Source organism: Delphinapterus leucas, chromosome 6 (genome assembly GCF_059928025.1).
Source record: "Delphinapterus leucas isolate spDelLeu-1000000601 "Yukka" chromosome 6, BTC_Dleu_Yukka2, whole genome shotgun sequence".
In the NCBI taxonomy this organism is placed as follows: domain Eukaryota; kingdom Metazoa; phylum Chordata; class Mammalia; order Artiodactyla; family Monodontidae; genus Delphinapterus; species Delphinapterus leucas.
Window position 1 is genome coordinate 104,512,069 of NC_143134.1, and position 15,546 is coordinate 104,527,614.

Below are 15,546 nucleotides of genomic sequence, written 5' to 3' on the forward strand. Positions count from 1 at the left end.
CTGAAACCCGTGAGCCTAGAGCCCATGCTCTGCAACAAAAGCCACCACAATGAGAAGCCCGCGCACCGCAACAAAGAGTAGCCCCTGCTCACCACAAATAGAGAAAGCCCACGCGCAGCAACGAAGACCCACGCAGCCAAAAATAAAAAACAAAACAGTAATACATGCACTTATGATTTATCAACGTATTTTAATAAATGGGGACTCTTTCAGTTGTTCAAGTGCTTCTTTTCCAAACTGCGGTATCAAACATTTACTTCTATAATAATAATAAGGCATACAGGCAGTCTGGTGGAAATCTGCTTGCCTAATTTCAAATCTAGGTTCTTTTACTTTTTAGCCGTTTGGCCTTGAGCAACTCTCCTCTCTCTGCCTTAATTTCCCCTTTGCAAAATGAGTATAATATTAGTAAAAACTGCCTCAGAGAGTAGTAGAAAGAAATTAATACAATACTGTGTATATAGTACTTAGTACAGCACCTTGCACAAAGTACACAATATGTTTTATACACGCGTCCACATCCTATTACCTTAAAATGTCGATTCAACTCAGATACCCCTAGAAGGAAGAAACCATGCTTGACCAGTGCACAAACTGACCTGCAACTATAAGCTGATATTAGCATAAATACAAACTACAGGATTGGGAAAAGTCTCAAAGATCACCTAGAGCAACCCCATTATTTAATAGACTGGGGAATGGAGAGTCAAGGATGGTAAGTGACTTGTCCATAAAGTCACACTCCTAACTGGGGACAGAATCAACATCAGAATCCAGGCTTTTCAGTATCTTTTACAGATACCGAAAATGCTTTCTCATGATCCGTTCCAGATTTCTTTTTTCTACCTCTACACTGGTGATTTATCATCGTTATGCTAATCAGATTTGCCTACATATAACTTTTTTTTTCTTTTGCAGCGTGGCATGTGGGATCTTAGTTCCCCAACCAGGGATCGAACCCACGCCCCCTGCATTGGAAGCACGGAGTCTTAACCACTGGACCACCAGGGAAGTCCCTGCCTAGATATAACTTTTATATAATCTACAACACCAGTCTATACATTACTGGCCCCTTAAGAATGCTTTTTGATTATCATTATTGGATTGTTTTATTCTACTACTAAACTGGAAGTTTCTTAGGGGCAGGAACTGTTCCTTATTCCTATCTATATTAGCTGAAGCCACGTACCATACACTTAGTAGGCATTCACATATTTCTTCATTTCAAAGTCTCAACGGAAAGAAAGGGCTAAGACCAAAAAAAAAAACAAAAAACCACAAACCTCCTGATTACCACTTTACTATTGCTAGGTTAACCATGGACCAAGAGGCCTGGAAATTTGGAACACAGATTATCAATCATCTAGACAGCCATCCTAGGCACTAATACTCTCACTTCTGTTAGGCTTGACTATCTTAAGTGGAATCAAGTAAGTCACACATTTAAGTCAAGATACTTAAAAAATAATAATCAAGTAATATTTACAGTAAATTACAGTTGTACAAGAGGAACTGAAAAGCAGCCGCAGTACTACTCACTGTCATATGTTTTACTTCCTTAGAGAAAACTGACAAAGGAATAGCTGAATCAGGGAATGTTGGTGAAACTTTCTGTATTCTCAAACTTGATTTAGTTTTTCTGGTTATTACGGGGAACAAAAATAAGTCACCTGTATAACTTCGTTTACTAAGCCTTTTATCATTCAATTAGCTGTTGTCTGTGGTTAGGAGTAGTCTCCTGCCTAGAACTAGTTTCTCAGGTCCTTGAGGAGCCTGCACAGGAAATCAGCATAGCTGAGCCACCAAGAACTTATCTCAGGCCAGGAACGTGGAGAAGAGCACATGACTGACGTTATCTACCCAGGAATTTTCAGTCAGCAGTGTACTGCTTGTTGCATCAAAGCTGGAAGCCCTAAACTCTACTCAATATTCTTTAATAACCTATATGGAAAAAGAATCTGAAAAAGAATGGATATATATATGTATAACTGAAATACTTTGCTGTACACCTGAAACTAACACAACATTGTAAATCAACTATACTCCAGTATAAAATAAAAATTAAATTAAAAATAAAGTTGGGAGCTGTAACATTCATTTACAGGCTTCCCTCAAAGACTTTCACCTAGTGAAGAATGTGAATTTAAAGTATATATTGTGGGCTTCCCTGATGGTGCAGTGGTTAAGAATCCGCCTCCCAACACAAGGGACACGGGTTCGAGCCCTGATCCGGGAAGATCTTACATGCCACAGAGCAACTAAGCCTGTGTGCCACAACTACTGAGCCTGTGCTCTAGAGCCCGCAAGCCACAACTACCGAGCAAGGCCGTGCTCCGCAACAAGAGGAGCCCCCGCTTGCGCAACTACAGAAAGCCCGCGCGCAGCAACGAAGACCCAACACAGCCAAAAATAAGTAAATAAATAAATTTATTAAAAATAAAGTATATCTTGTACTTTCAAAAGGCACAGCCATTTACAAAACAAGTGTCTGAAAAAACAATTCAAATGGCTGACTACATAGTCAACAGCAACAGGCTGGATGTGTGGAAACAGTGAATGTTTTGGGTGGAGAAGGGAAAAAAGGAACCAAAGCACTGCTTAACTCTAAAATAATTGAGCAACTGAAAGAACTCAAGGGGGAACTAAGTGGATGTAGGACATCCAAAGCGAGGGTAGGGGTGGAACAGGGCAGTGAGAGTGAAAAGAGGACTCAGGATGGCTAATGTAGAGCTGATCACAGTGTAAGTCAAAAGATCCTATTTAAGACCAAAAGAGAGCCAGTGTCATTTTAGGTCAATCATGTACTGGACTCTCCATCAGGACTAGGAGCAACCTGAGACCAGAGAGAACAGCTTAATCATTTTTGTAACCTCTAAATATTTCGTAGAATGAGGAGTATATATTGGTGTATTCATCATTCTTCGGTACATTTTTTTTTTTTTTTGCGGCACGCGGGCCTCCCACTGCTGTGGCCTCTCCCGTTGCGGAGCACAGGCTCCGGACGCGCAGGCTCAGCGGCCATGGCTCACGGGCCCAGCCACTCCGCGGCACGTGGGATCTTCCCGGACCGGGGCACGAACCCGTGTCCCCTGCATCGGCCGGCGGACTCTCAACCACTGCGCCACCAGGGAAGCCCTTCGGTACATTCTTAAATTGGTTAAACAGATGTTCAAAGAAAGACTCTGCAAGGATCAGAACTTGGCAGCTCACAAGTTTGAAGGGAGTCAAGCTGTCTACCGACACAACATAAGGGAAAAGGCTAAATTGATTAGTGGAAGAGAGAAAACCCTGCCTCTTGAAGACCTGTACCCCAGGCTAGTTTACATAGTGACTGGGGACAGGGGACAGCAACTGCAGTTTCTTACATGGGTTTTAGGCTTTACAGGGCAATTTCACAGTCATTATTCACTCAATAGGCACCTCCTGAGCACTCACTATGTGCCAGAAACGGTGAACCGTGCCGAGCGCAGAACAGTATGAACACCGTAAACAGTTCTCGTCCTGTCAGGGCTCAAAATCTAGTAGGTTCTGTGTACAAAGATAAAGGTAAGCACACCTAGTTGTGGGAATAAGTAAGAGAAAGCAATTTATTCTCCCTGGGGCCGTGGGAGAAAGGAAAGCACCAAAAAGTGACATCCGAGCTAGGCCTTGAAGGATGCTGAAGCTGACCCACCAGCGCCAATTCTGAAGTGTCACCGCCTTGTCCACGGAAAAGAGAAAGTCTCATATAGGCACCAGCTGACTCATAAAAACTCTGAGACAGGTGTCTTCATCAATAATCACCCCCATTTCACAGAAGGAGAAACTGTGACCCAGAAAGCAAAAGTCGAACCCCAGGGTCCTACCGCGCGTCAGGGGAGATGCCAGGTCCAGAATCCAGGTGGACAGGCGCAGCACAACTTCGAGCTCTGCCTGGATTCTGAGACCGGTGGAGCACCGGAATGTGGCAAGGGTCTGGACCCGGAAGTTGGGAAGAGGTCTGATAAGAAAGCGGTCCCTCCAACCGTATGTCCAGGCTCTCTCAGCCACGCCCTCTGCTCCACGCGTGTGTCACTCACCCGCCGCTAGGCGAGAGGAAGTCGGTGTCGTCTTCGTCGCCCGCACCGAACATCGCGCAGCCTTTCGCCCCGCTTCGGGGAAGAAATCGGAGGGCTTCCAGAGCCTTTCACCGCCGACGTCGTAAAACGCCGCCGCGCCGTGCTGTTTTCCGGCAGGACGAACTCTCGCACTGTGACTCGGCCAGGAGGAGTCTAGGTTCTGGAGAAGGTGGAGCAAAGGCAAATGAGAGGACCAGGAGGGGGGGGCACGCCGCGTGACGAAAGGCTTCTCCGGCCCTTAGAGGCGGCGAGACGCACAGGCGCTCCGAAACCCTGCGCGGCGATTGGCCAGAGAGGCAGGGGGCGGGGTAGGGGCGGGAATCGGCTCTTCGGTGGCGGTCTTGGACACGTCGAGAGGGTCACAAGTGGAGGGGGCTCCTGAAGAGTCCTGGGGGTGTGACAGAATAAGGTTCTGAGAGGGAGGCGCCGGTGGCTGGACTCGATCTGGGAAGGTAAGGCCTCTCCCGCCCCTCTCGCGACCCTGGCACGAGCACAGTTCTTTCCCCTCCGAGACGAGGACCTCCACGCCATTCTTCTCAGCTCGGCGAAAGGAAAAAGGGCCCGGAACTGGAGGTCTGGAGACCTGAGCTTTCGGCCCGGCCCCCATAGTGACATAACCGGAGTAACCTTGGGGCAAGGTATTCCGTGCCTCAGTTTCCCCGTCTGTAAAACCAGCCTGATCCCTCTGCCGCTTGTCCCCAGTGGCCGCCCTCGCTATTTATTCAACGGGCTGTTTGTCCAGTGCTTCCGTGTGCCGACTGGTCAAGAAGCTTTAAGACCTCAGAGGTCATCGAATTCAATCCCAGTCTCCTCATAATCCCAGACTTTACAGGTAGGGAAAGAGAGGAACTAAGCACTTGGATGACTAGTCCGAGGTCACACAGAGTAAAGGGCAGACTGGGGCTGGATCCCTAGTCTCTTGATTCGGGAATTAGCGGGCTGCCGGGTCAACAAGAACCTTACCAGTCCTTAAGTACTGTATTCTCTCACAGAGTGGTTATTGCTCCACTGTGGCGTACATCTGGAGAGAAGTCCCCTCCCTAGAGTCCACCTATGCAGGTGATGAGCAGGAGAGCTGGAATGTTCTGGGGGTGGGTGATGGAAAAGAGGAAACTTCAGAAGCTGAAAACCCCCAGCACCAACCTTGGCCTGGGTTTTGCTTAGTCTTCTTGCCACAGACCTAAGACAACATCAATTGCTGTCGACTTCTCCGCCTCCGGTTTCCACCCTTTCTGAATCTTATATAAGAATTTCTTTGGTTAACGTAGGGTCATTCTTGGAACAATCTCGGGGTAGGCCTGGCTTAGCGGAAGTGTGGATAAGCAGATCATGTCCCACTGTAGCTTCTGTTTCCATAGATCTCAGGAGAACTTTCACTCTGGGCTTCTCCTCACAATCAGATTAGTACAACAGGTGTCCCTTACCTGAATGTTTTAATCTGTTAGCATGAAATCAAAGTGAAGTGGTTGGTAGCTCCTTCCCAGAGATTTTATACCTCTTGGCACTTGCCTTGTTCTGCTTCTTATTATAGTTTGTGTGCTTCTACTAAATTGTAAGCTCCTCAAGGACGATAACAGTTTTATTCATCTTGGTGTCTCCTGTGTCACAGAGCACTATGCCTTCTTGCCCGTAATGGGTCCTCATTAATTCTTTGTTAGACAAAGTAGTGGAATTCATCCTTGTTTCCTTATTCCTTAATTTATTCTCTTAGGATATTTTTTTCCGTGTGACCCAGAGAGCCCAGCAATGGCTCTTGCCTTTTATAGGTAGCTTCCAAAAAGATAAAAATGCTGTACGAGCTGTGAGCTGTCTGGGTTGCTTAGTCTCTTGTGTCAATTGAAGATGATTTTCCTATTGTTTAAAGCTCTAGGGGAGGGGAAAGAGAAATAGGATAGCTAAAAATATTATATGTAGGTCTAATTTTTGTTAGTAAAGTATTCCTCTGTTAAACTGAAGGATAGGGCTGTTGTCTGCTTCCTGTGTTTATTTTACAGATTAAGATGGTTAAAGCAGTGAAGGCTGACAATGTTAAAGCAATGATGCAACTGGAATCCAGGCTCTGGAACTGGAACCCTTTGTGGTAGCTCTCTGTTAAATGTGAGCTTGCCTACTCTCAGGAAAAAAAAAAAAAAAAAAGAATAAGCTGCATAAGTAACAGCTCTTTCTTACCCCTCTCCCCAGTACTGGTCATTGTCATTCCAGCACCACAACATCTGAATAGTGCTTTTTAAAAATGCTGAAGGGGGGAAAAATGCTAAATGGGATCATTGAGCCCTTATTTTGCGTTCTTGAGTTGGGGGTGTTTTTATCCAGGGTGTTTAAGTCACCTTTCTAGATAGGCGGGAATCCTAAAATCTGGATCAGCCTTTTTGGTGATGGAAACGCCACAAATATGGGTGCCCGGATTGCCACTGTGGGGCACAGCTGCTGGTTCTGATTGGCAGTATGAGGAAGGGGAAGATAGTGGTGAGGCTTCCTCAGTCTTCCGGGCTTTGAACTGCAGGATTGAGTGTACCTAAAAAGCCACTGTCTTCCTGAAGTAGAATACTGGACTAGGAATCAGGAAACCTGAATGCCTGTCCCAGCCCTTCTAACTCACTCAGAGCTTGGGCCAGGCTCCCTAGACACTCCCAGATATCTATCAAATAGTACTGCTGGGAGGTAAATAGGCACAACCCTGTCTCAAGTTTGAATAAAGCATTTTTGTTTTGCTTAAGTAAACAGCTTTTAGATGTGTTTATAAAATGTATTGACCCCCTGAAGATTAACCAGAAAGCATCAATTTTAACAGTTCCTTTAGAATTATCAGCAATTTTGCTACAATTTAGATGACAATTTTTATATACAGGTACACCTATATTAATCTGTTCTGGTGGATGCGTTTTAAAATTAATAGTTTAAAATTATAACCAAGTTAGATCTTAGGTGTGGTGTTAGGGATATGAATTGAACGTAGGTTTGGGGGGGGGTATAGTGTTCTTTCTGTTCAGTCGCTGAAACAGAAGAATGTCAGAACACAATTCAAGAAACATCACCTGAAACCTGCTATGTATACATGCTGTGCTGGGTGTTGCCTGGGATGAGAAAATGAGTAAGTCATTGTTCCTGTCCTCAAAGTGCTTATACTTGAATAATGGCGATAATTGAAGTATGCAAATAGCCATAATAGAAGATATAGCAAAGTAAGTCTCATAAGTAGAAATGAATGATTGTAGGATAGCAAAGGAAGAAGAGATCAAATCTACATAGTTTGGAGGAAGGTGTGGGTTAGAAAATTGGCTTTGAAGGTGAATGGGATTCCAAGTGGAAGTAAGGAAGTAAGGCTTTCCAGGTTGAAGGGAAAAGTTAACTGAAAAAAATAAGTCAGGGCTTCCCTGGTGGCGCAGTGGTTGAGAGTCCGCCTGCCGATGCAGGGGACGCGGGTTTGTGCCCCGGTCCGGGAGGATCCCACATGCCGCGGAGCGGCTGCGCCCGTGAGCCATGGCCGCTGAGCCTGCGCGTCCGGACCCTGTGCTCCGCAACGGGAGAGGCCACAGCAGTGGGAGGCCCGCGTACCGCAAAAAAAAAAAAAAAAGTAAGTCAAAGCAGGGAATCATACAGATATTAGTTACCTGTAGATCTTAAACATTTTATTTTAACTTAAAACTTAAAACATCTTTTTGCCATTCTTTTGACATAAGCCTTTTCTTGGAGTGTGGGTCTCAGGGATCTCCAAACTACAGTGTGAGGGCTAAATCTTGTCCTAGCCTGCTGCCTGTTTCTGTAAATAAAGTTTTATTGGAACACAGCCTTGCTCACTTGTTTATGTATTATCTGTGGCTACTTTCACATACAAGGTAGAGTGGAGCATAGTTATGTGTATCTTTATCTAGTCTTTCCTAAGCTTTCAACTTGTATAGCATAGTAGTTAAAGCTCTGGAGCCAAATTGTTTTGCCATTTTTGAGTTGTATAGGCCTTGGGCATGTTGTTCAGTCTCCTCTTTTGTGAAATAGGGACAATAATAGTATCTAGTTCCCAAGGTTCTTATGAAGATTATATGAGTCAATTCACATAAAACACTTAGAACAGTGCCTGGCAGGTAGTAAGTACTCAGTTAATATTAGCTGCTGCTGTTGTTTTCCTCTTCTCACTTATACTTCATTGCTTTATGTAATACTTTATTAAATTATATATTTAGAATAATAAACACAATTGGCATAAATTGTTTTGTGAATAAACACAACTGATACCCTCAATAAGCACATAATTTCACTGAGAGGGAGAGCAGAAATGTTGCTCCCATGATACTGGAGAATAGCCTAGCTAATGTGTGATCAGTTAAATTGGTTAAGAGAGTTCTGTGCAATAGTTTGCTAATAGTTTACTGTTATCTTAAACAGTATACATAGGGAAATAGTGGATTAAAGTTGAAAAGGAGACCAGGGCCATATTTGTCAAATACCTTGAAGGCCAAGCTAACAAGTTTGTACTTAGCCCAGTAGGAAATAGAATTTTTTATTTTAAGTGACCTCAGTCCAGTTTTCCTTTTGATTATAATCTCAATTTTGAATTGAGAAAAATAAATGTTCTAGACTGAATGTGAATAAAATTAAATGACTTCTCTAAAGGTAACAATTTATACCATACTCTTAAGAGTCTCTGATTCTTAAGTCCGTTCCTCTCCTTGTTCCAGTTTGCCTCTGCTGTTGATTCTTCTTTTTGCCTTCCTCACCAGACATGCTGCAAAAGAGAAAAAAGATGACATAGTTATCACTGAAAAAGTAAGTGTTTACAGAGACAGAATGACTTCAACTAGTGGAAGATGTCAGATAAGTCAATAACCAGGCAGCACCCAGATAACTCTGCCATTTAAAGTTGGCAAGCCAGGCATGGTTGGGGAAAATGGAGGGAAGAGAGAGGGCATGTTGCTGATTGATGCCTGCACTCCCACATGCAGCTTTTAGCATAAAAAAGCTATGAAAAAAATCAAAAGTTTTCTGTAGTTTGTGACTAAGTATGAGAAGTCAGCAAGGGTCTGATACTTAATCCATTAAAGTGAGCAGTTTATGCCAAAAGAAATCTTAGAGTATGCACTGGGAAGGAAATGCTTTTGAAGTTCCATTGCTTTGAGTAATATCATTTCATGATTTAGGTAACATCCCCAAGCGGGGGGGGGGGGGGGGCCATCCTTAGGAATACAAAGCCCTGCAGAGAAGGAAAGGGTTGAGAAGGGTCCACCCTACCTCTTTTCCTTTGCACAAAGGCCCTAGGCTTTTGTATACAACCTGCTTTTGTAGGCTGAGGACATTGTGCAATACAGCATAATGACATAGAAACCTGCATTACAAAAGTAAATAAGAGAAATGATTTGGGGGGAACACATAAAGAGCAAAACTTTAGCAACCAGTAAAACGTTAGCGGGACCTTTTTTTAGCCAGTTTGAGTCTTTCCCTAAATAGGTAGTAGAGTTATTATAGAACTATACAGAGTGTTTGTATAATTTTGAAGCAATTTAGAGCATCTAGAATGTATCCGTTCAGTTTATGAAATGAAAGAAGAGGAATGCTGCTAACTGTACCCGCAGGCACCCATTCCTGTCTCCTACCTTTTCTAATGGCTTTTTATCAGTTCCCACACAACCCTGTGCATAACCTATATCTTAGTTCATCTCATACTGTATTTTAATTATTTGTATGTATCCCTTCTCCATCAGACTGTGCTTCTTGAGGATAGGGTTTCATCATAGTACCTTCACTCAGTAGGTAAACAATAAATTTGAATGAATGAACGAATGAATGAATGAATGAATGAAGAGACCTAGTTCCTCGGGTCACACAGATAATAAACCCCTAGAGCCAGATATAGAACCCAGGTCTCCTGATTCCTAGCCCAGTACTTTTCTACCATGCCATGCAGCCTCTATCTGAGGTTTTGAACAACTTTTCTCTCAGAGGGAGGGAGGAGTAAAACAGGAAAAGGTAAAATGTTTTCTAGTTTCTGCCTCACACCAAATTAATTCCCAGCATTCTCCACAGGCAAACCAACAACACTGTGATATAGATGATTGAAATCCCGTATAATATAACTAAATGGAAGGTTTAGCAAGGGGGACCTTTGTCTGCCTTTGATTATAACAAAGAGGCATTTAAAACAATGCTTTGCCAACCTATACATATCTAACTAGCTAGTGTTCTTTAAATCAGGCTATAAGAGTCTGTGTGTTTTAAGTGACATGAAAGTGAGCCCTATGTGTGACTTGGACGTCTCATTTCAGAGATTAATTTTGTCCTCTAATGAGAAAGCAAGCTAGCATTAATAATATCTCATATTTACTGTACCTTAGAATTAGGAAGTATTTTGACATATTTTATTTGATCCTCACAACCTGTGAGATTGGCAGGGTGGGTATTTTTATATCCATTTTGTAATAAATGAACTAGTACATGTTGAGTTCAGGTGATTTGCTTAATGTCACATAGCTAATGTATGGCAAACTTATGTCTATAGTTCAGAGTCTCTGATGCCTAGTCCAGGGCTGTCTCTACCCTTATCACGCTTTTTATAAAACACTCGGATCTTTACATAAATCATACTTAAGCATTCATGGTTAGCATGGTGGAAATGTGTCAAGACTACAAAAGGATCCAGTAAGAGGGGTATGAAAGGGTGCATCTCGGGATTGCTTTATTCCAGGATGTGGCTTAGCCAACAACAAAAGGTATCAGAGAAGTAGAGTATAGTAACTGGGAGATCCACTCCCCATTGGACTTAGGCCCTTCTATCATTGCATAACTAAAAGACCTTTTCAGTTTGTTTGTTTGACATATCAAATTTGAGTTGTCCTATTCGGACCAGGCAAATAAAAGCTTTTCCAAAGGCCTTTGTGAAGAATGTAGTTGTACACTTGATCTTCTTTGTATAGAAACGTGAGAGTGGCCAAGAGAAACAGGAGCTTCTATATTATTTGCCACTAAAACAGGATATATAAAGCTCAGAAACCCCTCCTACTTAGCTGCTTCCCGACAAACTATCTGGAGAAATGGGAGGGTTGGGGAAAGTAGCTAGCCTAGTGTTACAGAAGCAACGTACAAGAAGCAGATGTTACAGGTTCAGTTGACTAAAGAGTATATTAGCATCATTATTCAATGACCTAGGCCTCAGTTTCCCCATCTGTAAAATAAAGGAGTTGGACTTGATAACTTAATTTTTTAGTAGGAAATATATTCACATGGTTCACAATTCAAAAGGTACACAGGATGTATAATGAAAAATGTTGCGGCTAATCCAACCTACATCTGACCAGTTGCCTTCCTAGGGATCACAGTGTTACTACCTTCTTATTCCCCCATGCCCAGAGGTAGTATAGGTGTTTACAAATAATATGTATATACTTTTTTCCCTTTCAAAACTTTTTACAAAGGATAGCATGTAGTGCCCCTTCTTTTTTCATCTCATAAGATACCTTGGAGATCATTATCAATATACAAAGAGCTTCCTCATTCTTGTTTATGGCTGCAAAGTAGTCCACGGCACATCTTATAATGTATGTATTTTCATTGCAAGATGGCGCTTTGAGCATATCTCGTTTCCTTCTCAAAATCCTAATGAAATGACTTTAGAAATATAAAAATAAGAAAAAGTATGATATTGTGATTTATAATGAATATATATTTGGTCTTCATCCCATTTCTGGCTCAGAGCTAACACCCTTGGAATTTCCTAAGTGACTAGAGCTATAAAGATGTCTTTCGTTAATAAGGTGACTTCTCTGAGGATGGGGGCTAGTTGCCTGTGAAGCCAACCAAAGTGACTAGAGGGTTGGAACTTTCAGCCCCTGACTTCCTGGGAGAAGGGAGGGGCTGAAGATTGAGTTTAATCAACAGTGGCCAAATTGAATCAATCATGCCCATGTAATGAAGCCTCCATAAAAACCCAAAAGGACAGGGTTCCGAGAGCTTTGGGTTTGGGGAACCAGAATGCTTCCAAGTGCCACCATGCTGGCCCCAACCTACAAGGACAGAAGCTCCTTTGTTCAGGACTTCACTATATATATCTCTTCATCTGGCTGTTGATTTATCTCCTTTAATATACTTTGTAATAAATCCGTAATCTAGTGGGTAAATGGATTTCCTTAGTTCTGTGAGCCACTCTAGCAAATTTGTTAGAACTCAAGGAAAGGGAATTGTGGGAGCCTCAGATTTATAGCCAGCTGATCACAAGCACAGGCTTGCAATTGGCATCTGAAGTGAAGAGCAGCCTTGTAGGACTGGGTCCTAAATCTGTGTAATCTGATGCTATCTCTGAGAAGATAGTGTCAGAATTGAGTTGAATTGTAGGACACCCAGCTGGTGTTGGAGAATTGTTTGGCAGTGGGGAAACCACCCGTAAAAAAAGTATCCTTGGGGCTTCCCTGGTGGCGCAGTGGTTGGGAGTCCGCCTGCCTATGCAGGGGATGCGGGTTTGTGCCCCGCTCCGGGAGGATCCCACATGCCGCGGAGCGGCTGGGCCCGTGAGCCATGGCCGCTGAGCCTGCGCATCCGGAGCCTGTGCTCCGCAACAGGAGAGGCCACAGCAGTGAGAGCCCCGCGTACCGCAAAAAAAAAAAAAAGTATCCTTTATCATTAGAAAACAGAGAGAAAGAAGCCTGAAACTTCGAGACATTTCAAAGAATATAAATGCAGATTGGAATCAAATTGAAACAAATTACTGACCACCTGATTCTTTATAGGTGAAGAACATCCTTCCCTGTGAAGTGAAGTGGATAGAGTTCACTAGCACACTCTGAAAACTCCTAAAATGAGAACAGCAAAGGTTAGAAAGAAAGGTTAGCTATGGAGCAATGGGCGAAGGACAAATCAAAGGATTTGGGGGATTATACCTATGCCAAGTTTAGAAAGAACAGTAGATTAAGAAGTAACAGTAATGACTATGTATCGAGGGCTTACTGTGTTTAGGCACTGTGCTAAGTTGGTGTTTAAATGCACACTGTCACGAGGTAGTTGCTACTGTCATCCCTATATTAGAGGAAACTAACTTACCCTCTTAACCACTATGCTGTTGCCTCAGTGAATTCGTAACAATTCTGTGAGGGAGGCTACTTTTTTTTTTTTTTGCGGTACGCGGGCCTCTCACTGCTGTGGCCTCTCCCGTTGCGGAGCACAGGCTCCGGACGCGCAGGCTCAGCAGCCATGGCTCACGGGACCAGCCGCTCCGCAGCATGTGGGATCCTCCCAGACTGGGGCACGAACCTGTGTCCCCTGCATCGGCAGGCGGACTCTCAACCACAGCGCCACCAGGGAAGCCCGAGGGAGGCTACTTTTATTACCTGATTTTAGAGCTGAGGCCCAGAGATATTAAGTAATTTGCCCAAGGGCCCACAACCAGAAAGTGCAGTTTTACCAGTTAGAGAATAACTTCCTTGCATACTTGGAAAGCCGCCATAAAAAAGAAAGAGAAAATATCTCTTCTGCCCACAGCTTCCTCATGTTTTTTTTTGTTTGTTTGTTTTTAGTGACCTATTCAGGATCTCTAACTGAACTCCCATTCTCAGAAATGCAGGAGTTGATGGTTAGGGACCGGCCCTGGAGTGCTCAGCTGGGAACAAATCTTAACTTCATTAATCATGTTGGGAACTATATACAGCATTTTCTTCACACAGAAGGTTTTTTGTTGTCTTATTAGTCAGATAAAGTCTGTTTTTCTGATAGTTCAATTCCTGTATTTCACAACTAATCTAGAAAAATAGAACTGTAGAAGATATATAACTTCCCCTTCATCTGGAACTCAGATTTTATTCACACAGGGGTGAAAGAAACCTCTCTCAAATCCCAAAGATGAGCCATTTGGTATTAAATTTAGCGTTAGCCCAGAAAGTTCTTTGATTAGTAGGTGGTGGTGTGTGTAAATTCTAAGTGAGACTGGGCAAGCTTTGTGCCCTTTTGGAATATCAGAATAAACAAATGTTTTATTTTAGTTCCTGGTTGAATCTTGACTTTCTTTCTTTTCTTTTTTTTTTTTTTTTTTAGCTCCCTCTTCTTAAACATACAGTCGTTAGAGCCTGTATACTATATCTATGTTGTACATCTCAGTAATTCAGAACTTTGGTTCTCAAATTTTAGAGCGCATAAGAATTGCCTATATATCTGGATATATACCTAGAGTCTGAGACCCCATTCCCTGAGAGGAGATTCAGTAGTCTGGAGTGGGGTCCGTAATTTTCATTTTTAGCCAAACATCTCAAATAATTCTGATTCAGGCGGTCCTTGGACCATACTTTGCGAAACCCTTGAGTTAGGAGGGAAGCAATTAACATTTATTATTTACTATGTATGTTATTAATGTGCCAGTCGTTTTCATATGTATTTTTACATTTGATGTTCAAAAAAATTGTGAGATTTTATTAACCCAGGTTTATGTGTATGTATTATCCCCACAAAGTTTTAGTAACTTGTTCTGAACTCCAAAGATGGCATTGCATTATGATAGTCAGCAGTCTGACTCCAAGAACCAGGAGGGCTGTTGCTCTTAGTATTTCTGCTTTAGGTATTTCTCAGAAGAGATGATTGTATAAGATTGGTGAACTGGAATATATTAGAAAGTGATATGAACAGTCTGTTAAGTTAAAGCCACTGAAATGTTGGAATGTCTAAAGTATATCATCTAATATTCAGAATGTTCCTAGAAAAGACAAGTATGCATTTGTTCTTCTTTGAAACGATATTATACACACCTAAACTTTTCTAATTGAAATAGGCCCTAAAGATGAGTTATTCTTTTTCTTCACTAAGGAAATTGTGACCATAAAGATTAAATTGCTTAGTGTAATGGAAACACCCGGGCTAGAACCCGGGTCTTACTTTCTTTCAAGTTGTAATAATTATAAAGGTTAAGGTAGGCTACAACCCATACGTTGCCTGAGAATTACTCAGAAGACTATTGAATCAATAGTTGAGAGTGATGACTCTTTGTGACATTCACCATTTGAAAGTTCACACAGAGGCATAATAATTAAATGTGTTCTGGTATTTTAAAGGAGTAGAATAAATGGTGACTTTTTTTAACGGTGACATTTTTATGAGTTATTCTTTAAAAGTTCTGTTTCTGACGCTGAAAATATATAGTAGAATGGCATTTGGGACTTTTGTGAATTTTAATGGAATGCTGAAATGTGGCCTGAAGCTCAGGCTATGTGGAAGTCCATTCTCACTTAGAGCTACAGAGGCAGAGCAGCCAAGAATACTGCAGGTCATAGTTTTAACACAAATTGTAGGCCATAGCATGGTGTAAAGTGTTGCAAGACACAACTACTCTGGAGGTAGATAACAACTAGATTTAGCTCCTCCTGGACAACTTAATGGGGTTTATAGACTTGACAGTGCCCTTGGATAACTTGATCTTTGTTTACCCCAAATGTAGGGAATATTCACTTGTGTCTCCCATAGAAATAGGTCTACATTTCTTTCTAAGTTC

At 42.4% G+C, this 15,546-nt stretch overlaps 2 protein-coding genes across 14 annotated transcripts in view; one reads left to right on the top strand and one right to left on the bottom strand.

Moving 5' to 3' along the window:
- FKBP15 (FKBP prolyl isomerase family member 15) overlaps positions 1-4,237 on the bottom strand; it is a 57,888-nt gene extending 53,651 nt beyond the window's left edge. For 3 of the 8 annotated variants that reach the window (XM_089913614.1, XM_089913612.1, XM_089913611.1), the window contains exon 1: positions 4,059-4,237. In XM_089913614.1, the coding sequence (XP_089769740.1) occupies positions 4,059-4,111 (53 nt within the window). In that variant the 5' untranslated portion in view covers positions 4,112-4,237. The remainder of the gene's footprint in view (positions 1-4,058) is intronic. The other 5 variants (XR_016393620.1, XM_089913609.1, XM_089913613.1 and 2 more) reach the window with 3 other exon arrangements.
- A 169-nt stretch (positions 4,238-4,406) lies between these two features.
- The window catches only part of SLC31A1 (solute carrier family 31 member 1), a 29,309-nt gene continuing 18,169 nt past the window's right edge, over positions 4,407-15,546 (top strand). The window contains exons 1-3 of one of the 6 annotated variants that reach the window (XM_089913627.1): positions 4,407-4,549; positions 7,072-7,188; positions 8,771-8,858. The gene's annotated coding sequence lies outside the window, so the exon portion shown is untranslated. Of the gene's footprint in view, positions 4,550-7,071; positions 7,189-7,667; positions 8,859-15,546 lie in introns of those variants that run through there. The other 5 variants (XM_089913630.1, XM_089913628.1, XM_089913629.1 and 2 more) reach the window with 5 other exon arrangements.